Source organism: Camelus dromedarius, chromosome 4 (assembly GCF_036321535.1).
Source record: "Camelus dromedarius isolate mCamDro1 chromosome 4, mCamDro1.pat, whole genome shotgun sequence".
Lineage (NCBI taxonomy): Eukaryota > Metazoa > Chordata > Mammalia > Artiodactyla > Camelidae > Camelus > Camelus dromedarius.
Window position 1 is genome coordinate 78,746,834 of NC_087439.1, and position 24,846 is coordinate 78,771,679.

The 24,846-nt window shown below is 42.2% G+C and overlaps 1 protein-coding gene across 5 annotated transcripts in view; it reads right to left on the reverse strand.

Annotated features, from left to right (window-relative positions):
• The window catches only part of MYO1B (myosin IB), a 167,619-nt gene that overhangs the window by 111,481 nt on the left and 31,292 nt on the right, over window positions 1–24,846 (reverse strand). For all 5 annotated transcript variants that reach the window (XM_031452106.2, XM_031452102.2, XM_031452107.2 and 2 more), the window contains exon 3: window positions 8,097–8,212. In XM_031452106.2, coding sequence (XP_031307966.1) covers window positions 8,097–8,212 — 116 coding nt within the window. The remainder of the gene's footprint in view (window positions 1–8,096; window positions 8,213–24,846) is intronic.

A 24,846-nucleotide genomic window follows, 5' to 3' on the forward strand; every position in this document is an offset into this window, starting at 1 on the left:
AACCCATATACTAAGGAGGAATTCAAATTTCACTTAACACCTTTCAGAAGCACATTTATAAGAGAGCAAATGCTGATTGACTAAGCATGAGTGGAAAGGATCTAATATTAGGAAATGCGGGTCTACACACACTTTCTCTTCTCTAAGTTCAGACAAGCCACTCTGTCCCCATGTTGGCAATTAGGGAACACAGAAGTGCCGAGGGGGAAGCCCCCTATTCCAGGTGCACATCCACCCCCAGGCCCATGCTCTTCTAAGTGTCCAGCGCAGCTTTACAAGGCTGTCTCCAGACTTGTCCAGCTTTCCAGGAATTGCGTCCAGATCCCCAACTCAGCCGGATGTCATCTGCTGAAAGACCGAGTCAACACTGTTCCCTTTGGTGGGACAATTATCGCCTGGACCTAAATCCTATTCCTCATCTATGCGCCAAACTCATCCTTCAAGACTCCCACTGTCCCATCCCGCAGCTCCTCAGGCAGGGCTGACCACCTTCTCCCCGGCATGCCCCCCAGCACCTTACCCACGTGGGACCCACACTCAGACACCCACCAGGACAAGGGCACTATTAAAAATTACTGATACAACAGCAGTGACAGGGCTGTCCAGGCCAGACCAGAACATGTGGTCACTCTGACCCCTCGCCTCCTTCATGGCAGTTCTCTCTCTTCTGTTGGTGCTTACTTACTGCCCTGTCTTCCGCACCAGGCTGTGAGTCCTTAAGGACAAATCATCTTTGTATCCCCAACCCCTTCACACATACTGTGGGTGCTTAACCGTGATCGGATGAATGAACAATCCCTTCTGCTTAGGGATTTGGATCCCTGAGACGGGCTAGAGTGGGGAGGAAAGCATACCTGGACAGTGGGGACAGCAACAAGCCCCCTTCCTGGAACTGGTCCTCAAGGACCCGCTCCCCTGGCACGGATTTCTGCCCTATGACAGCCCCAGTTCCCACTCCTTTTGGTTCCCTCGTCTCCCAAGTGTGGGCCCCCCTAAGGGCCTTCTGAACTCTGTATCTGTTATCCTTGGCTTTGCTGATTTCCCTGGACTAGATCAGGCCCAGTATTTGCCAGCCGCTATTCAGACAGCTCCCACACCATTCCCTTTGCCCTACCCCTCCAGTCCTACTAACCTATTCCCAGCAACAGACCATGGCAATGAGTCTTATGTCAACAACACAGGGGGTGCTCCTCCCCTGGGGTGCCCCCCCCCTCCCCACACACACCCTGAACACACCCTCTCTAGACAGGGCTCCTCGCCTGGGTCCCAACGGTAGCTCTCCTTGCCAGTGATGAAGTGTCAGGCTAAACCTTTTCAGGGCTGGGGCCTCAGTGACACTCCTTTGGATGAAATGGATCTCTTCTAGAACGTTGTGGAGTCTCTCAGGGCCTGTCAAATTCCTCAAACCTGGCAGGAAGCAACCTCTTTGGCTAAGAATCAAATCTTTCCCTTTAAGATTATATACCATTACATCTATCAAAATTCAACAAATTATACATCTGAAATACGTGTAGTTTGTACAGGAACCATACCACAATAAAGGTGTTTAAAATTCGTTTAAAATAAAAGAAAAAAGATTATATACCACTGAAATGATCATGCATTTTGATATGAACGTGTGCTTGGCTTTATGAATACCCTTTCAACAGAAACTTTCTTTCAACTCTGAGACGTGCATGTTCTGAGGGGGTGGGTAATATAAATTCTAACTAGGGATCTTTCTAGACATCTCAGACATACAAAATACTTTTCATTAACAAACTTATTATTCTATTACAGTGACTTTCATGGTAAAAACATCACAGTAGTGTAAGAACCAACCTTTCAACTATAATTTGGGGGGGGGTAGATTTAATTGTTTATTTTTTTGTAATAGAGGTGCTGGGGATTGAACCCAGGACCTCATGCATGCGAAGGAAGCACTCTGTCACTGAGCTATACCCTCCCCTACAACTTAAATTTTAAAAGGTTCATAATCTGAAAGGAAATTAGCTGAGGTCTCTTTCTACTGAGAACATACAGCTTGAAAAACCTGTTTTGAAAATAACCTCCATAAAGCAACAGACTGAGAATAAAAGTTTTGAGAGTTAAAAGCAGGAAATTCAGTTCAAGGAGCTTTGTAAAAGCTGATTCAGTGCGAAGCCCAGAAATGTTTCTCACCAGGGACCGGCCTCAGGAAACTTGCAGTTTAGCACATGTCCTTCACTACCACAGTGCACTGTGCTGCTAATAGGAACTGGTCTCTATAAATCAAGAAGTTGTCTAATCCACAGACGTCCAGAATCAAACAAGTGTGTGCCAAGACTGAAAGCAAACACGGTGACTGCCTTCTGCTTATTTTGACCCATGACAGCCAGGAAGAGAGAGAGGGAAGAGGGCAATTTTAACTATTTTTAAAAGACGTCATATGAGATGTCAATTTAAGGTATCTAAACAAGAGAGTAAGACAGAGCTCAGATTCCCTCCTGCACAAGTTACTCATGTGTATTTGAGACGTAAGCAGATGCAAACCTTCCAGACCACAACCTATCAGCTACTGACTTAAACTCCCTGGGAGAATATGGCTTAGCGGTGCCTTATAAGATTATTATTTAAATTCATTTTGTTTTTCACAAAAGCACACCTCCCTCTGCTCTACCCTTCTGCCCCCTAACTGATGGTTTGAACAATCTCGGTTTCTGCATAATTAAGTTTGAGGACTGTCTCTGAAACGAAGACAGGAATCTTATCTGCTTTGTTCACTGCGGTATCCCAGCGCCTTAAAGAGAGCCTGGCATATGGTAAGCTCTCGATAAATATTTGCTTAGTAAATGAGTAACTTTTCTAAAGCAGTAAATAGAAAGAATGCTAGATGGGAAAGCATAAAACCCTTTTCTGCAAGGGGTTTATTGGGAGGTACTGAATCGATGAGAGGCTCAACTATTCCAAAAGAGAGAGATGAGAGAAATCATACAAAAGCCTCAGGGACATGACATGACATCAACACACACACACACACACACACACACACACACACACACACACACCCTCTCCTTGAGAAAGTAATTTAACATCCGGTTATACAAGCAACCGCTATGCAAATTCAGGATTTAACTGTCATAAGAGTTCTCAAAATAAATAAAACTTTATTCACAGAATTTCAACTCTGCTAGAGAGAAAAAGACACAATGGAAAAGGGACAGTGCCTGGGTCTTCTGCCTGAGACCCTTATCCTCTATCACTATCCACCCACAGCACTGGCACATTTTGAGATATGGTCGGAAAAGTTCTTTGTAACATGTACCTGGCTCACCTTGAATAGAATAAAATGACAACAGGGTTAACAAGGACTCAAAACACACAAGCATTCCAGCAACGTCACTCTGTGGGCCACAGCATCTGGTCCTACAAGATCAGTCTGGCATAAAATTAGGGGTGAGAGGTTGCCTGGGGACAGGGGGCTCACGTCCTCACGTCCGGACAACTGACAGGAGCAACATCAGAATCCTCCCGTGCATGCCTTGCCCGTTTTTAGGTGAGAGTAACCAGAAATTTTTCAAGGCCTTAAGACACTGTTCTCAGTTTTTAGAATCTGTTGCAAGGTTTTTCATTTACTGAAATGGGAAAACTGCTTGTTTCTAACAGTGCCTGCGACACCTACGCAGTAGGGCCACCACACTCTGTCTCAGTCTGGGAAGGACACACTTCAGCTCCCTCCTGGGCAGTGACCACCGGGAGGGTGTGGTGGGGGTGGGGCCGCAACACACTCTTCCAAGAGGCACGTTCCCTTCACTAGACACTGGATATAATTAGATGCTAAGAGCTCTACATCAGAAATAAATTGAACCTGAGCACTCAGTGTTGAAGAGCACTATAAAAATAATATTTTAGTCTACTTTTTCATAAAAGTGAAAAAAATTCTCATTATACCACATGAAGTTTTGAATAAACCCTGCAAATAGCCTACCAAGAGTAGTTTGATTTCACTGAACTGTCAGAGATAATACAAGTAAAATGTAATGAAAAAAAATTGAAAAATTATTTAAAACCTCTTTTGTTCTCTAGTTATTGAGCTCTTAAAGAAAAGTACCGAGAGCGCCACAGACATATAGAATAAAGTTCCTGATCTACAGACACTCCTAGCTCATTAAAGAGGATGACACTGAACACAATTAACCACAGTGAAAGAGGTGGTGTGTAAGGCTGCATAAGTGGTTCTGATAACTCGGAGGCAGGAAAAGTCGCTGGTGGGTTAGTCTGGGGCTGATCAAGCCTTTAAGACAGAACCTAGGAGCCTGGCAGGATTTTAACAGTAGAGTTGGGGTAGGAGAAGTAGAAAGGAAAAGACGTGGTAAGTTTGTGACTCCAAAGGCAGTTTCATGAAGGAGCGTAGCAGAGTCTGGGCTGGAGGGGAGAGCTAAGACTCGTTGTGAGAGTCTGACCAGTGAGACAAGGGACTTGGAGTTTGGTCAAAGAGTAATGGGGCAGGGGGGTCAGGAAGGTTTTCGGGAGGAGCACGATCTGATTTTAGGAAGATCCATCTGAGGGTGATAAACTGCATCTAGGGCTGTAAGGTGAAAAGGCAATCACCCAAGGAAAGGCCAGTGGATTTGGTGACTCTAATACCAGAAGGTGGCTGTCGTGCTGCTAGTCTAACTGAGCTGCGGGAGATGAAACAGTTCTCTCCCTTATCTCTCCCCTATCATTCCTTCCAATCTGCGAGGTCTGGCATCTGGGGCAGTTCTCCACGAACGCAGTTACTGAGCGGTCTGAAATGTATTAAGTCCTTACCATGATATTTAAGAATTCCTATGTGCAAAAATTTTTTAAATCATGTTGGAAAGACACGGCTTAAACAACTAGAAAAGCACACGGTAACATCTGTGCCCCCCAGCAGGGCCCTCATTTCTCCTGGGCAAGTCACCCAACGTTACCACGCTCAAGGTGCAGCCCCAAACACAGAGGGGATAAGAACCGAGAGAAGAAGGGTGCAGACGAGGTGTGACAACATAAAACTATTTTTGGAAAGGGATATAGGTAAGAAACCACTGTTTATTTTCCTTTTATCATTTACACATTTCCACTTTCTGAAAGTCACAAATCTACACAGAATGTAAATATTTTTCAATTGTCTGAAATTATAAAGAAAGATAATTTCTGGACACCTTTGAAAACACATGAGCTGTAAGGGAAATATCTGGATGCTTTTGCAGACTAACAGTGAACAACAGGTCAAATAAAATCCCAAATGTAATCTGTGGTAAATCAGTCAGACAATTTTCAAGGTATATGATCCGAGCAGCTGCTTAAGTTCTTTTTCACTCAAATTGGAAGCAAATTCTTGAAATAATTATGGTTAGAATGCATCAAAAGCCTAAAGTCATCTTACCCTGTTATATCGCAAAGATCCTATCTGAGAAGGTCAGGCTGGTTTTAGTAGGGAAGCTAGCTAGCACTGACCCTGTTTCAGTTGCCGTCAAAGACAGACATTCACGATGAATAATACAGGAAAATGCATTAAAGGAAGTGGGAAATGTCCCACCATGGAGGAGAAGGTGGTAAGAAAGAGCCTGTTAAAATGTTGGGAATGTGTCCCACAGATCTCATTATTATAGTAATTATTATAATTATCATTGTTAATAACAGCAGCTGTCTATTACAACAGGGCTGTGGTAGATTTCCTGCTAAGCACTTTACTTATTCCAGACAATTATATTATCTACTTATCTACTAGACAGTTATTCCTCACAAAAATCCTAGAAGTTAATAATTACTTTCCCACTGTACAGAGCAAATTATTTAATTTCTGAGTTGAAGTGTTTTTTCATGTAATTTGCTCAAGATTTCATAGTTTGTAAATGGAAGAGCTGGGACTCAAACCCAAGTCCTGTTCAATATATTTTGAACACTCACTTTCGGGTGCTAAGAATATTATGGTGAGCAAATGCTGCCGTGGCAGGTGACATGAATCAAATAATCCCATACAGAAAAGTTTAACTGTAACTGTGATAGGAGCAGCAGATCTCGGCAAGGAGGGGTGAGGGAGGAGGTCTAATGCAATCTGAGATCTAAAGGAAGAACAAGAGTTGCCTTGGGGAGAAGGGAGGGAAAAGCATTCCAGGCAAAAGGCACAGAATGTGCAAAGATGACACTGACTTGAAGGACAAGAAGGAGTGAGCTGAGGACAGAAAGGACAAAGTAAAATGGGGAGGGAGGTGTGATACGAATCCCGCAAATTCAGGTGAAATTGTACCTTGCACTCTATGCAAATGTTTTATAGACCATGGTAAAAAGATTCTGTCTTTATCTTAAGCACACTGGGAATTTATTTTATTGCTGGAATGGTTTTCTCCCTTAGAGGTAATGGGTGAAGCCAGGTAGCAGTGCTGTGTAGCCTCTCAGAGGAATCTTTCAGGAGCGAGGACAGCATGAACTTCTACTGTACATCTAAACATCCCCAAAATGGAGTTTAAGCTGCAAATGGAAGAATGGCATGCAGCCTCTGGAGGTAAACTGAGGCACAGCTAAGGTTATCTCGGAGGGCCCAGGGCGCGGAATACAGGCAACCCCAAGGGTAGCGGGATGAAATGGCACAGTAAGAAGCCCTGAGCTGAAGATGGGGGAACCCATTTCCAGCTGAAAGGCACAGCAGATGACTGTTTTCACAGCCCTGCTCCTACCCATGAGCTGTGTGGCTTTGATAAATGACTTGTTTTTCTGAGACAATTTCTCCATTTCTAATAATACCTACCTCACAGGATTTTGAGAATGATGTGAATTATAATACATGCAAAGTACTTAGAGAAGTTTTCTTTTTCCTGCACACAGTAAGCATTCATAAATAGAAGCTATTATTGATATCATCATTATTGCTATTACTGTAAAAGATCAGGATTTGTGATAAGCAGTTAAGAAAGGGAAAAACATTTGCAAATATGTATCTAAGACAACATGTTCTCAGACTTGTATGTACAATACGAACCATCTGGAAATCTTGTACAAAATGTAGAGTCCAGGCTTATTAAGAGATAAGGCCTAGGAAATTGGTTTTACCTAAGCTCCTGGGAGATTCTGACATATCTGATCTAAGCATTTGAGAAACATGGCTTCAAGGTCTAGAATTTAAAATAAATATGAAGGCATCAAATAAAGTATTTCACTGCAGAGACTTAACTATAGGAATAAGTGTACACAACAAATTTCATATTTTATTTTTGCTAAGGCAAAATGAAACAAGTTCCCTTGCAAAATCTACTTCTAGGAGAAAACTGAATAATCAGAATTTGCTTGAATGGTAAAACACATAGTGTTTAGTTTTTAATAAGCATTTTCACTAGTTATTTGTATGTCACTGCATGCACCATTATCAAGAGAAACTAAACATCTGGACAGTAGCATATATGTTCTTTACTTATTAGATTTATTTTCTACCAAAATTAATAGAGCCTGCCTTCAATCATGTAGAGAAAATTCTTTCCTGCTAGGACACAACTGAAACTCTGCAGATTCTTTCACTTGAGTTCAGGGTTTCTCTACCTCAGTACTATGTGGTTACTGTAGGCTATTACTTACAAGAATTATTTACAAGTGATTCTTCTCAGAAAAATCAAATAAGCAACTAACTTCAGGAAAGGTGAAATCATTGATCTAATGCACACATCTGGTGAACAATGTCCATGAAAAGTGGAACCTGAAGGTATTATTTACTTCTTTTCTTCAAAAACCATTACACAACCCAACACATGGGATCTCTCTTGACTCAACAAGGACGTGACAATGCTGCTTGGCCTCTTTATAATAATAAACAATGCACATTCCTGTTTTATTTGCAAAAAATAATTAGCAGCAGCTGCTACTTACACAGAATTTTTAACAGAAAATATTTTACATACTGAACCCAAATATTTCAGAACTTAAAGAGCCTGAAGCCAAATGAAGCATTCTGCCTTTATTTATTATTTAAAATAAGGCATAACAATTAACTTCTACATTCCTTCATCTAATTTTTAAAAAATGACTAAAATATTTTCCTGAGACTCCAAGGAAACAGCTGGACACATCTGTCAACGAAACATCTCTGGAGTGAAAGAGAAACTTACGTTTAATACCATACTTACATGTGAGGGCTCAGTTCATAAAAATTTCTGTTCCTGTAATCTTCCACTTTCTCTGGTGAATAAATGGGCAGTAATCGGTATGGGTTAACGGATATAACCACACTTCCAATGTATGTCTGCAAAAGAAAGAATAAAATACACCCATCTTAACATCTTAAGTCTTAGCGTCGCATGGTTTCATCCTGTTAAAAACACTAGCTCTACTGCCCGATCATTCATTTTATACTTTTCAAGAACATTTGACATCACTGAAGACAGATGGTCAATGATGGTTATTCATTTTGCTGATAAATGGAAAACACAGATGTATACATTGAAAATGCCTTTCAAAGTAAATCTCTAGTTTAATTCATGATCCTGGATAAGAGTTCTCCAAAGCCCTGTCATACTTGCCAAAACTTTCGTCACCATCCATGGCTAATTGTGAGCGAGAGCTATGCCTTCCCTGACTCCACTTAGAATGGGTTTCCTTCTCTCTTCTTTATCCTCCTATTTCAGTCTACAGTAGCCTGGGCTTCCCCTTGGCCCTACTCACACCCATACCTGTCCAGCAGGGCCTTGACTTTGGCACTGCCCTTACATGGACGGTCAATCTCTACAATGGGCTCAGACCACATACAGCTCAATATTAAAGCAACAGTTATCCCTCGGGCAGTCAAACAAAGTAATTTTATAGCTAATGGACTGTAAGATCAGAATTTAAATGTACTTTCTGAAAGGGAGTTCCTTTCACGTTGAATTTAAATTTAATGCAGAATTTAAATGTACTTTTGGAGGGATCAATGCTTTTTTGGCAGACAGTAACCCTCTCACACTGCAAACCAGAACACTATCTTCCTTTCCATTACGATCTTAAATTCTTGGCAGCAAGAGCAGTGTTGGTTTAGGTCGTTTTGTACGAAGACTAGCACAATGCCGTAAGCAAAAGTCACTTAACTGTAACTCATCTTAGCAGCTCCATTTTTCCTTTCAGTTTCAACATGATAAAGATGGCTGGCAGCAAGGAGTAGGGGGATGCTAACAAAAAGATAACAGTGATAAAAAAAATTTTTTTTTTAAGAAAAACGTGAAAAAAAGAAAGAAAGGAAGGAAGGAAGAAAAATGTCACCTCCAACTTCCCTACCTTTCCAGGGTCATGCAACAAAAGGTGACATTTTTAGAGCAACAAGTTTTTCCAGTATTGTCACTATTGGTCTCAAGGAGATTTTCAGATCTTTCTAGAAAATTAAACAGAACAGAAAACAGAACAGTACAAACGTTCTGATTTTTTTTAAACATGGGTCACAATTATTTTAATTATAAAAGACTTTTCCCCCAATCTGGAAAACTGAACAGGTCACTGTTACACCTACTTTCAACCTATAGAATACAATCTTGTCAGAATAGACAAGACTGCTGCTGTGAAAGAAAAGCTCTCAGTTTCCATGAAATTTTTAGCATTTATTTCTGACATCCTAGTACTAGGATCCAATTAATCTGGCCGGACAAGAGATGACTCCAACAACGTTCCTAACTAATATCCCATTTAGACAAGACTTTTCCAGGAAGGTCTCTTCACATTCCAACCCACCCAGGCAAGAAGATGGGAGATGCTAGACGCTGAATCATTGTCTGAATAGCTTATAACTAATATACTAGAATTACTAAGATTGATAGATATGAAAATACAATAATTTATTCCTTTAAAATCTGTTGATTAAAGGTTCAGCTTTCTTTAGTAGAAAAGTACATGAATCTCCTTTTAATGTAACTGCTTTAGCAGAGAAACTGATTAAGTTGCTCTTTAAAACAAACTTCACAGTGGCTAAATTCCTGATAAAAATCTGCCTGTGTGGCATTCTTACATGGAGAACAAACTTGGATGCCCCAAATCCAAAATCAAAAGCCACAGTCCTAATGTTTCAAGCTTTTCTTTATTACTTGTGACTTTCATATATACGGAATTATATAGAATTATGTGTGCTTTTTTTTCCCCAGCTGTTTTCTTATCACCTAGAACAGGTCTGGCCCATGAATGATGCCCCATAAGTATTTAACTGAATGACTAATTCGCACAGGGCTTGTTCATCACTAGGAGAGTGGACAGCACAAACCATTCTCATACAATTATTCTTCTGTTGAAATATAATACCAAGTACACTACCATACAGTGCCTAATATTTTATTAAATTTGTATGCCACGTATTGCCACTGAACAAATCCTTAAACTATATCTTTCCCCACCGAGTCCCCTGTCCTACTGTGGTAGACTGTTTGCAAAGATGGCCGGAACAATTCCTACCACCCCTGTGTGTACACATACCCTTTGAAATGGGACTCTGCCACTCGTTCTATAAGACATAGAGTTTACCCTCCACCCCTTCAATCTGGACATTATGAGATCCAAGCAGAGGCTTGAGCATTCATGTATTAGGTTGTGCCCCCTTTTTTAATGACTGTGAGTAGAAGCCATAATGTTAGTGAGCTTGAGCTAGCCTGTCAGAGAGGTCACGGAGAAAACTGAGGCACCTGTAGATAACCGGCAGACATAGGAGCAAGAACATTCTAACCACCCAGCCCCTATTAGGCCACCAGATGCTGAAAGCCACATGCGTGATTCTAGGTGAGACCAGAAGATGCACCAAGCCGGACTCAGCCTAAACTGCTAGCCGGAGAATCGCGGAACTGTGCGCAAATAAATAACTGCAGTCTCATGCCATTACCTGAGGCGGTGGGGGAAGTTGTTACACAGCAACAATGACCTTACCAATACACCAACATGACTCAACTAGTCAGAAAGAGAGCCCGTCTATCAACCTAAACAAGCAAACAGTAAAAGAAACTGTGCTCTCTTTATTCCACTTTACAGTATACGTTCCAGATACGTATCCTCTAACCTTGAACTCCTAGGCTTGTCCTCTACTGTGATACGTGCCCTTGCTGTTTATGACTTCTTCCTTGAAGGTTCTACGTGCATTAGTTAACGATTTAAATATTCCCACATCTGCCAACAGAATAACTCAAAGGTTCATTAGTGACAATCCTCCTCTCTCTGGTAGCAGCAGATGAGCTGGGTGGAGCTTACAATCCTCCTCTATTCAGGCAGCTATCCACTCTACATTCAGGTAGCTGCAATAACAAATCAAAACTCCTTTCCAGGGAGCAGAACAATAGTGACCAGACAGTTTATTTTTACATAAATTAACATTTGGACTTACAAACAATATACATTTGTCCCTCAGTATCCCTGGGGAATTGGTTCCAGGACTGCCTGCAAAGACCAAACTCCAAGGATGCTCCAGTCCCTTCTATAAAATGGCATAATATTTGCATATAACTTACACGCATCCTCCCCAATACTTTAAGTTACCTCTAGATTACTCATAAAACCTTTTACAATGTAAATGCTATCTAAATAGTTTTCAGCTCATGGCAAAGTTTTTTGCTTTTTGGAACTTTCTGGAATTCCGCCACCTCCCCCCACAACCAATACTTTCAACCTGCTATTGGTTGAATCTGCAGATGAGAAACCCACAGATACCAAGGGCTGACTGTACTTCATTATTTCCTTTAACAAGCAACTGTATACAAATTGAAGTTGGTGTTTTCATATTGCATCATGCTCTAAAAAGGATCGCAAACTAACTCATTAAGTAACCACTGGAATTAAAAAGTTGGTGGTAAGACACAGTTTTTTTAAACTCAAGTATGTGCGTCAAAGAGCTGGGTACTATGTGTCCTTTTTATTTTGAACATGCCAAGGAGAAAAAAACAAAAGAAGAAAAGCATGGTAAACCTTGACAAAGGGGAGCAGCAAAAAGGATCCACCTCTTGCCCCCTAGAGCTCCACTCTCTCACTCGACTGGAAATGAGAGGTAGGCACGCACTGCGCCCAACACCAAGCAGCTCCGGACCCACCGGACAGTGCCAGTGCCAAGAGAGCCCACGAAAGGCCTCCAGCACCCAGCTCATTCCCTCCAGGCCACTTCTGGGCTGCGCTCACACTCCACCTGGTCCCTACGGCCCAAAGGGCGCACAGAGAAACTCCGGCCGGAATCCAGGGCGTGTTCTTCTACTAAGCTGATCACACAAAAAGCACTCCTTCCCCTAGAATGGACTACCTATCAATTAGGTCTCATCTGGCCTCTCCAACAGAGACAAGTCTGGCTCTCATTACCCTCAATAGATGGATGGATGGATGTGCTCAATGTACTTGTTTACTCAGCGTAACCAACCTCCTAGCCACACAGCCCTCCTGGCTCACCCGTCCATGCTCCCATCCTGCAGCACCCCAAGTCCTGAGGCATGCACACCACCACCATGATAACAGAAAGCCCCCTCCACTCCCACTGCCCTGGGGAACCATCTTCTGACATCTCAAAGGGAGAAAGGAACAGGAGGGAAGGGAGGGGGGAGGGGAGAGAAGGCAACGAGAAGGAAAGAAAAGAAAAAGGTTAAGAGAGGAGGACAGGCTCTACCTTTCTACAAACTCAATTAGCAGGTTTATCTTTCACTCAAGGGCAGACATTAAATCAAGAATGTACAAACATTCCTAAGTCAAAACAATCTCCGTCTTCATACTTCAGATATCTCTAGAATTCCAGAACAGATGCCTTGTGAATAACCAAATAATACTTGAGTGCTCCTATTGTGATTACAGAGAAAACTGAAGTCTTTTCCGGAGGACAGGCATCCAGCAACCTCCACTCTCCAGACCACAGTTCAGAACCCAGAGGAAAAGTCCCCTGATGGATACATAACCCAAAGGCCCTGCCTTTTATTCTATGAGAAAGTTCTTCCAGAACTCCCTCCTCAAAGACTATTTCAATGGTCTGGGGCAGGGGCAGGCAGGCCCGTCTTCTGCAGTCTCCCCAGAGAAAGGATGGGTAACCAGAGTTGAGAACTGCTTTTGGCCTCCACCTTCAGAGCTCACAGGACCAGGTTCTACTCTCAAATGCAGCAACCCTGCCAGTGCCGCTGCTGGCCTACCTTCTATTTTACCTTCCCCTTTAAATTGTCCTATGTAATTAATTCTGCAAACATTTCAAAAGGAAAAAATAAAACTTCTAGCATCACTTTCATGTTAGCCACGTTTCTAAGAAACGTGGTACACAGCATCTCTGCACACTACAGAGAAACCATGGCAACATCTGTAAATCAGAGCTTTCCTGCGGAGGTGTGTTTCAAGCGTCTAACTACGATTCACTGCAAAAAGTAAAATTTTCACCACAACCAAGTACGTGTATGTTTGAGTGTGTATATACATACACATACATATATATATATGAAATAAAAGTTCACAAAACCGTTAATATCTTTATCACATGCAATGTACTGATACCCTTTGTTCAATTCTATTCGCTACAAAATATTTTAAAACTGCTGATCCTAACCTAAACCCAGTGGGTGGTTTTCCTCACCCATTAATGGGATGAAACTCGTAGTTCAAAAATTACTGCTACAGAGCACCTCCTACCTTTTTTGCAGTTGTTGTTGGCTGAGATGCCAATGAAGGCCAAGAATCTTCCCCCTCCAAGAACACTCGTATAATACGCACATAAAAGTTTGTGCATTCCCTCCAGGTTAAGAGCTCCCACCCTAAGGGAAGAAATAATGGCCACTAGTGGAAAAAGGAAAAGGACAGAAGGGAAGAAAAAGAGAAAGAAAAGCAAACAAAGAAAAAGAGAAAAGGAGCAAGAAGTGATCAAAATAACTCTAAAGTACAAAAACAGAAGAGCTGTCCAGAGCAAGAGCCAACAGCTTGGATCCGCGGGCCCTGAGTCAGAACACAGCCCAACCATCAAGGGCCAAAACGAGAGAGAGCATTCTGTTTTCGACGACAAGGGCATACGCAATACATTTTGGATGGATATCTAATCAAAAAAACTTTTCTCAAGTTAAACAGAGAAGCACAGTTTTCATATTTCGTGTGTCTCAATTATGTGGAACTGTCCACACACATCACCACGATGCCAGGTGAACGAAACGTCAGTACACAGACAAAGAAAAGCCAGAAGAGTTTCACATCTTTCATATCATACTTCTTCCCAGGGCAACATTCTTCTTTAGAAGCCCTAAACCCTGAAAGTTTGTATTTCAATTCACCATCTGAAACCAAAAATAAAGTTATAACTAAACCATAAAATATTGTGCAAAGAAATCCTACAATGACTCCTTTTCACCAGGATGACCTCTTTTCAAGTATCAACTTCTTCCAAAATAATATTTTTAAAGCCCCTGCTGTGCTGAGGCTCTAACCAGGCATCCCATCTGCCCACCTACCAGCTTCCTTATTTTCTTCAGAATGAATTCCAGTTATTTGTTTACAGTCTCTGCAGTTTCTTAAAAACTCGTCCCCCACACTTATTACAGTGCTGGTATACAATGTATACCGAAGCACCTTTCTACTGAACTCTTCCTAAATCACCATGAGATAGAAATGAATTCTCCATTTCAACGTTCATAACAATGGAGCACAAAGACGCTAAGTGGTATGACCACATTACCTAATGGAAGTGGAATCAGGACAAGGAGCCAAGAATTTGCTCACTCTTCCTTGGGGCACACAGTCCATGTTGTCTGTCAGGCCTGGGAAGCTTTGGCAGAAGCAGCCGAGAAGGCCTCATCACAGGAATTTGTGTTGTACAAGGCCTTACAATGGTGTGTCCACCTTTGTAGAACAGAGAGCTACTCTGCTGGGCAGAAGCCTCCCATTGGACAATCTGAGGAATGCTGAAATCCTTACACTACCAGGAGTAAACAAAAAAGGAGGAGGGAGAAAAGATCTAGTTACAGGGGAAATTTTTCATCTCAACGGAAGTGTTTTTTTTTTATGTTTATCCCAGCAAAGTTGTCCCAGTATCATGAAGAAATGCAAGACATGGTATCATAATCATCACCATCCTTTAACTGCAGAGAAATAAATCAGGAAAGTGGGGATGCAACAGGTAATGTTTATTTAAATATCTTACCGGATGTTAATTATTTAGTCTAAAACAGCATCAGAAAAATACTGAAGACTACGTTGGAGTTCTTCGCGTCCCAGTCTCCAAGCCATGTTACCTTCACCTCTAAAGTAGTAACAGCTGAAATCCAGGACTCAAGTAAGGATAACCCTTCACCTGGCTGCACAACCACACTGACTGCCTTGACTGAATTTAGCTGACAACCATTTAACAAGCAAGCAACGCATTTATCAAGAGCCTTCTTTATGCAAAAGCATCCAGTCGGGCATAGTGAAAAGATAAGACACTCTCGTGGTCTGTGCCCCTGAGGAACTTATAAGAGAGCTTAGAAGGTGAGACTCTTATAATCATAAAATACAAAATTTAAGAGTTAACTACTCTGTATCTTGCAGTAACTTACATTGAAAAAGAATATGAAAACGAATATATGTGTGTATACGTATGACTGAAACATTATGCTGTACAGCAGAAATTGACACATTGCAACTGACTATACTTCAATTAAAAAAAAAAAGAGTTAACCACTGTAGCCACAAAAACAGGTGAAATAGGATTTAAGTGACTGTTAGCTAAGCGAGTATATTAGTCTCCTTATCTTACTGTATAAAGGAGTGCTTTGGGTTTAAATGAAGGAAAGGTCATTGCCAACTGCAGAGATACGAGAATGGTCCAGAGAAGTCAGAGGATTTGGGCAGGTCTAAAAGGATGGGCAAGATTCAGATAAAGAAATGTTCCCCCAAAGAGTAGCACACGAGATTTTAGGTTTTAGGTCGTAAGTGAACTCCACCCTTTTAAAAAAATTTTTTTGCTAAGATAATTGCATTCTTCAAAATGTATTTTTTTAAAGTATGAATTGCTAGAGACTCAAAACAGATATCTGTACACCCAAGTTCAACTGCAGCATTGTTTACAATAGCCAAAAAGTGGAAGTAACCCAAGCGTCCACTGACAGATGAATGGATAAACAAAATGCGGTTTATAGATACAATGGAATATTATTTAGCCTTTTAAAAAGGGGAGGGGAATTCTGATATCTGCTATAACATGGATTAAAGCATGGCATCAAGGCCCACCTGACTGCATTTCAGACACGCGGAAGAGGACAGCTTGCCACTAGCTAAGACATCCTGTGAGGAATAGCCCAGAGAATAAGACTGGGGTCGAACTGCAGAGCCTCAAATGTCAAGGAGAGGCCTCTGAGCTTCAGTTTAAGAGCAGTTTTGAAGTCAGCGCATGGAGTGAGAGTGTTGGATGATAAGATTGAATCTGAACCTAGGTCATTCTGACTTAAGTGTTTTGAGCTCTTTGCTCCAATTCTACATCACACAGTATTATAATGCACAAAATGTACCTGAGATCTTGTGCAAATCTTACTGCAAGTTATTTGGCGAAGCTTCTTAGTTTTGTGTGAACTTGGGTACATTACTTAACTTCTCCAGGCCCCAGTTTCGTCATCTGGACCAGGAGGATCACACTGGTTCCTCCCTCTGCCTAATATGAGGATTAAATGAGATTGTGTGTTAAAGCAAGAACCACAGCATCTGACACACAGCAAGTGTTCCATAAATATTACCTGTGTGATTCCCAAAGCTCACAGTTTGGCTCCAATGGGATCTACTGGCCACTGTAAGTTGCCAAATCAGGACTCAAAAGCCCACAGCATATGTTAATACCACAGCTAAAGTCACTGAGGAGTCCTATAATGCTGAAGTCTTACAAAATGGCCTTTGTATACAGGGAATGGATGAGCTATCAGAGGAGCCACATGAGGTACGCATGGTCTTAATGAAACTAGTATGAAAAACCAGGATGCTGAGAATATGACTCTACAAGACGAGCTGGTGGAATCTTCAGAAATGACAACATGCTATTCACTTCTTGGATCTCGGATCCTGGGAATTTGATCACAAGACATCAGGACATTATGGGCCACAATGTTTTTAATTAGACGTCTGTAAGATTTCCCAAATTTCCCCTGAAGAGGGCTTTTGTCTTAATTTTTTTTTAAGACACAGTTTGGTCTACCAAATGCTTTGGTTGGTTTTTTAGACACAGTTCAAAATTGTGAAAAACTGCCTAAGTGAAAAATTACAAACTGATTTCAGCTTCTATCTGAGTCTTCAATCTACAACAGTGGAATTCAGTATGTACACCTCACACCCCCAGTCTGAGAATGTATTTGTGATACATATGCAGAATATATATACAACCAGTAATAACAGCCTATTTTTTTCACTGAGAAAGAAACTGAAGGCATTAGAAGGTTTTAAACACTTGCCCCAGGCCTCACCATTACTGAAAGAGGCAGTTTCGGGCCAAAGCTTTTCACCAAGGTCTGTGATGTTGGAACAGAGAAGTGTGATTTGGACAGGCTCTCTCAGCTGCCAGGCACAGAGATGTTCTCAAGTTACATCAAGTGCTGAAAGTTTTACTGTAATAATGACACACCCAGGAAGCCTCAAGGAACCCATCACTGAGCTACAAGAAGAGCTGGGCGCCAAGAGTGAGCGTGCGGGGGTGTGGGGCTGCATTACAGGACAAAGAAACACAAGTCTGTGAGGTCTTCCTTTCCAGTCCCAGTATCCACATGCTCATCCCCCGCTCTCGCTCCTGCCACTAACTGGTCTTCTCACTTTCTACTCCACAGCTGGTCTGCTTCAGAGACTCCTATGCATCGTCCCTGCCCGCTCACCACGCATCACGGCCTCCCACGTGACTGCCAGCATCTGCTTCCACTGATGTTTCATTTTTACAGTATTTCTCAACTCAGAGTCTGAGGAAAGAGTCAAGCCCTCTGCTGTGCCGTAAATCACTGGCTTAGATCAGGCGGGCTTGTCAGGCACGGTCATTGTCAGGCTAGTCTGAGACATGCCTTAACTACCATCATACTATAAGCCTTGGTTCCTGTGCTGCCAGTCATTTCAGACTACGAATTAAAGAACTATATATGAGTTCCACGCCACGCCAAAATACTGGCTAAAAATATCACCTCGGGCAGCCTTTCTTCAGAGCAGGATAACACAACACCACCTTATCTTCACTGAAATAAACTCTGTAATGAGACAAGTATTTTCCAAATACATATCATTCTCCGGACCCTAATAATAATGAAGCTCTCTTATCTAAGGTACAGAGTGGTCCTGTGTTACAGGTATACTGCCAGCTACAAGTCTTGAAAATAATACTATGTGGCTAAATGAAAGCACTAATCCAACAAAAATGAAATCTGGTATTCATTATAGAATGCCAAAGAAGGAGAGGAAAAGAGAGAGGCAAAGAGAGAGTCAGGGAAGCAAAGAGAGAGAAATTCTAATTACAAGAGAATCTCAGTGTCTAAAATCTTGAAGAAAAGTCATTCTGAGTTTCCAAGGTTTCCAGATGGTCATGGCCCCTCTCGGGTACTCCACTCCTACTACGTATGTGCCAAGCACTGGGCTATAAAATGCCCCTTAGTCTCAAACACAACTCAACAAGGTAAGCCTCGAGACCTGACTTTATAGACGAGAGAACTAACCTTCAGTTATTTACAATGGTCACAGTGGTTGTGAGTGGCCAAGATTCAACCTCAGGTCTGTTTGCCAAAGGTTCATGCCTTTCCCAGTAATGCCACCTAATGTCTCACCCTACACTCCCTTTGTTGAGGAACAAAACAGCCTCTCTTTAGAAATGAGGATTACCATGAATACTTAACTGTACTATCCATGTAAGAGGAGAGAAAGGTGCATGCGTGGAGGGGAGGGCTGCGAGGGCCACATGGGTTGGCCACACAGCCCTTGTGCTGAACTGATTCCTCCTCCCCCTCCACCTTGTGCTCTTAAAGGTAAAGGACTGTGTGCAGTTGTCAGTCGCCTGCCATCCAGTGAATATGACGAGAAACAATCTCCTCCCAAGATCTTCTCCCACCTTCCAGAGAGGAAAACACCAGCCTAACGGTTGCGAGCACTTTTCTTTGACTAGGGAATGCCTAGGACTTCAGGACTGAGCACACTTGTTCCATGTCACACTAGTTCATGTCACTGCACTGTTGAATGCTAACTCAACACGCGGCAGGAATACTGCTTATCCCCTTCAAGTATTTGTCTGGCTTATCGAGACTGCCTTGTTCCGAACCTACACATTCTGCAAAATCATAGTCAATTATGATGAACAGCACTTTGCGGACTGAGAACGCTTTCATATTAGTGGTATCACTGACACTCATAGCAACTGTGTAAAATCAGCAGGACCATTATTTGGAGCATGAACTCCGGAGCCAGACATCCTGGGTGTGAATCCTAGCTCCATCACCTACTCACTGTGTGACCCTGGACAAGCTACTTAGTCTTTCTGAGCCTTAGTAGCCTCACATGTAAAATGAATTTTAAAACCTACAGTGTACAGGCCTCTAGTAATACTTAAATAAACAAATACACGTAAGGTGCTTAGAATAGTATACTGTACCAATAAGGACTTGACACACGTTAGCTGTTATCATATATCATTTTATCAATAAGGGAACAGTCCCCAAGTAGTTAAAGCACCTGTTCCAGGTCTCACAGACGGTAAGGGGCAGAGCCAGGACTGGAGCTCAGGTCTTGGCTCCTTAGTGCCCACCACACCGCTACCAAAAGATGAAACCTCTGCAGACCTGAGGTCGGGCCTTAATTTCCTCCAAATTGGAGTTCAGTGTAACTTCAACCAGAGCATTTAAATTAATATATTATAAATAGTACACAAATATATCAAGTACCATATAGTGCCTGCATGATGAAACAACTCTCTGAGCTTGGTAAATAACAGACAGATGTGCAGCCATCTTGCAAGCTCTAAGAGGAAGAGACGTGCCAATCACTGAAGGTTTCAGAAGAGCGTGGACAGGTTGAAACTGGCAAGTTAGTACCAAAAATGATTGTTTTGAAAAGTATTATAAAACTGTCCAAGAGACAGACTGTGCTCAGAAACTAGACACAACACTTCTTCAGCCTTGTGATCTGCTGTTTTTCACCAGCTTTATCCAGCCTTCTCATGTGGTGTTCTCCCTTCCAAACACCAAAGCTGTTTATACTCTTGAAAACACGCACGATTTGTTCTCCATGGTTCCTCCATAGTCTACCTTCCCCATGAGCCGAGCAGGCTGTCTGCTCATGGGGAATCCCTCATACACAGTCAAGTCCAGGCATTTCACTTTGCCAGCTCAGACCCCCTCCTCCTTCACCTGCTTGGTCAAGGTGGGAGGGCAGGTGGCATTAAAGAAGGTTCTTGTCTCCCTCAAATCTGCTGGGTCTGGGGTCTCTGGGCAAAGGCTCATCCATCTAGATGAAGAACCTCCTACTTCCAACTCTAAAACAACAAACAAAAAATTTGATTTTTAATCAAACTTACATAACCTGGAAGGTGACCTACCTTAACTACCATTACTTCTGCAAAGGGCCTAGGGTACTAAGGTAAGAAAATCACATTTTTATGTCATGTAGCCCTGTATATGATTTTTTTTCCCCAAAAGCATTTGTTACTTTTATAATTTTTGTTAAAGAAGGCTTTTTAAAGGAAATTTTAAAAAGAAAAAAAAAATTGGGTAGCAGGAATAGCACTAAGCCAGACGTTTGCACTCCAGCCCTGCTCTCTGCCAGCAACCCCAAGAGCCTGGAAAAGGGCCAAGGCTCTGACAAGGCTACAGTCCTGGCTGACACCTCGATGACAGCCTGGTGAGACCCCAAGCAGAGGACCCAGCTAAGCAGAGGACCCAGCTAAGCCGTGCCCGAACTCTTGCCCCACAGAAATAGTCAGGTAATAAATGTATGTTATTTTAAGCCACTAAGTTTGTAGCAATCCATTCTGCAGCAAGAGAAAGCTAATACACCATGTACACCAAATTCTCAGGAATAAACGTTGTATCTATAAAGGTAGGAAGTTTCCTGTGTACAAATGAAAAGTGGTTTTGACAGTTCAAATGAATATATAAATGCTAAATAGTATTATTTTCATTGACTTATTTTAAACCAAATATATTATACTTATATGTGAGTATCTTTCATAAGAGTCTTTGATCACATCTGTATGGGGATTCTAATTCTACTACTAACTTCTAAACATTAAGACAATTTCTACTAAACTTTCAAAGCAGTCACTCTTACATCTACAATTTGTTTACTTAAGATGCTAAAACTGGACTAATTCAGACCTCTATATCTGGATGATCCGCACCTAACAATTCAGAGAGAAAACAAACTCCATCTACTTGTCAGCACCAAAAATACTTCCTGTCAGAGAACAGACACTTTGGTTCTTTTGTTTCCAAATTTGCCCTGGGCCTTGTTCTTGCCTAAATTGCAGCTTTCCTGTTCCTGAACAGAACCACAGTCCTGACCAGTCACCCTAAAAACAGAATCACATCTGGCTGGGTCTCCTATATTACAAGACCATGCAAAATCCTGCCACCATTCCACCTGGCTGGGGGCGGGGGTGGGGAGGCAGGGAGGGGGTCTGACAAAGGCCAGACAGAACGCAGAAGCACAGCACTCGGGAGCGTCAGAACCAGCATCTCCCACCACTTCCCCACAGAGGCTGCTAGAGCAATGGCATGTCCTGCAGCTGGTCCCAGCTTGAACCGCACTCCGCCAAGGGTGAGGAATCGAAGCATACAGTCTGAGACCCTGCCTGTTACGCCGTGGGCCAACATGCCCTCTCCCTGTTCTGACCTGACCCGCCTCCATCCCCAATGGAACCGCCTTCCTGCAAGGACCACGTTGTCAACATCAGGAACTGTCTCAGATTTAGAGCCTCTGTCCGGCTACAGAGAAGGCTGTGAGCCAACTCAGGGCTTCTTAAACAGGTGTGTGAACCCACCTCAAAGTGAAGAACAGATAATCCTGAGGCATGCACTTGAGTATCTTTCATAAGAGTATCAGGTCTCATTTTTATGGGGATCCCAATTTGAGTACAAACTTCTAAAAATCAAGACAATTTTTACCAGACTTTCAAAGCAGTCCTCTTACAACTATAATTAGTTTAACATGAGATCTTGAAATCGGATTAATTCAGATCTCTGTAACTAGATGGTCCCCAACCTGACAATTCAGACAGAAAACAAACTAAAACTACTTGTCAGCACCAAAAATAGTTCTTACTCAAAGAAAGGTTCCAAGGAACATGTTAGATTAAAGCAAAACCATACGCATTACAGAATAGAATAAAACACCGAATGACTTTGGAAGCAAAGATTTCAACAAACTTCCCAAAAGTGGATGGACTTCAACTATGCCCCTCCCTGGGACCTCTGTGTACTCTTCTCTGCCACTTTTCTCCAGGAGAAAAGTCCTGAGAAGTGTGCCTTTGGGTGCACACTTGAAGCTCAGAGCACCAATAATAAATGCTTCTCGTGGGGCGTATCCTTTAGGGTGGTAGCAATACCAACAAAGCCACTGCACTGCAGAATTCCCTACCAAAGCTGTGAGGGGGTTGCAGCAGGGGGTCTCGTTAGCATCTATTCCCTTTCCTCTTCCTAACACGCCGGCAGATATATTTAGTACTCAACCTGCTACACACAACCCATCTACTTTGGTAAAAACTGAGCCTCCCCCAACCCGAGGAGAAGAAGACATCATTTTCTTAAGCCGTTCAGCTCATTCCAGTCACCTGGCCACAGTCAGTGGCGCGAGGAGTAGGTGTGACTCCAGCAGCCAACCCAGAGCTTCAGGATTCTTGTGACAAGATCACAAGGGACTCTACTTTCAGACTCAGCTGGCTGGAGATCCACAGGATCACCAGGGGTTATAAATACTCTAGAGAGTTGATAGCTCTTACCTTGTGAGAGCTCTGCGAAGGTCAGGACTATTTCTTACCTCCAGACACGGTGGTGGTGGAGGGAGGGTGGACGGCAGGATGGAAGAACCAGGTCCCCCAACCTAGAGCTAGCTCACACAGGAGGCTGCCCAGGCTGTGGGAAGAGCCGCAGTTCTACCGCCTGAGCCGGGCGTCCCTCTGTTCTCTGGGCCCCGTATCAACCATGGCTTCTGAACACACAGATGACTGTTTAATACGTGTGCACGACAGGTCACGGTAGACCATCACACACTTTCACAGGATAAAATAAAGCTATGAGAACAGGGACTAAAACACAAACAAACCACCACCAACAACAACAACAACAACAAACTGCCCCTTCATTTTCTGGAAAGGAATTAAAAAAACAAAGTGAAGAACAAAATAGTAAAATGTTGCATGTCATATTAACTTGGCCTTTGGCATCAGACTGAACAATTTTGTAGCAACCCATGAACAAAAGCAAAGCAGGAATATTATCAGAACAAGAGCCAGAAACAGATTTCCCAAGGGTGGTGTATATACGACTTATGGGGTTACAGAGGTGGGTAATAAGTAATCCAACTTATTACCAAAAACTACACGCTTAACTTAACAAATCCTATAATACGGAAGTCTAAAAGAATAATAACTCTTCCATGTCCCTATACACCATCCTACCCCATTGTGGTACCTACAGTTAGCATGCCTTTCTCTGTGTTCATACAAATATACAAACATATGTACACACCCATAAGCCCCCTTTAAAAAATAAGATCACACTACACACATTACCCTATAAACTGCCTTTTTTTCTTTTTCTTTTTCTTTTTGGCTCAAAATAGAGAATGCCCAACCCTCCAACATGATGTGTGTTTAAAGTTACAAAATGAAGGCACACATCTCATGGAAATGATAGTCCCAAAGTATCATGGAAAACATTAATTATATGAATATCTGGAAGCAGAAAGCAATTTTCTGCTTTTGCTTTATAGCAGAAAGGGCATTCCTAAAATAGTCAGAAAATAAGATTATGTAGGACTAAAACCCAGACATTTTGTCTGCTAAAGACTCATGAATGTTAACACTCGGCATTTTGTTACAAAGGAGATTGTTTTGTTTTTAGTGGGCACAACAGATGAGGTATTTGACTGAATGCAATGCACTACTCTCCATCCGATTCTCAGTTCATCTAAGAGTGAACTGTGCCTCTCAGAGCCAGGAAGAAAAATGATCAGCCAACACTGGTAACGATATAACTGACCCCTCCTATCTCCAACTCAAAGACCCATGTTTAAAGTCCGTCTTTTATTTGACATCAGATCATACTTCCAATTAAAGCCGCAGAACCGTGGGGTTTTCCCACCTGAAAGGAGAACTGCTACACTCTGAGGGGAGGTGACACGGGGCCTCGCTGCCAGACCAAACACCACCTCTCTCGGGCTCTGCAGCAGCGCCTCATACCTCTTCCATCTGCATAAGCATTTTATATAACCACACCTCTGAACTTAGTTTAGTGTCCCGTTATCAAATTAATATTCCAAAGCAGTATCCACATATCTCATGTTACTGTCAACTCCCCCCTGCCTCCAACAATCAAATCAAGAAAGATGAAAAGTTCAGTTCCCAGATGGTGACTCCTATTTCATTAAGAAATTAATTATCCACAGTTATCCTTGAAACATGATTATTGCCTAACTGGAAAGGAAAGCTGTATGCAACATAAAATATAGCTTTGCATATAATTTTTAAAAATATACTAGTTCCACAAAAGTGATAAACAGTAATGCTCTCTCCTTTTACTGACTTATATTTCCTCCTGCACTGGTAGAAAGAAAAACAAGAAGCGTGTCCCAATAATGCAATTCCTATCCAGACACAGATACGCTATAAAATGAGGGAAAAGTAACTCGGAAACGAAGCATAATCTATGAAAATTATTTCCACCCAATCCGTCCGTTTCCTTCTCAGCTGCTGGTACAGTGAATCAATGCCTCAGCTCCTTGGCTTAGTTAACAAAATACATT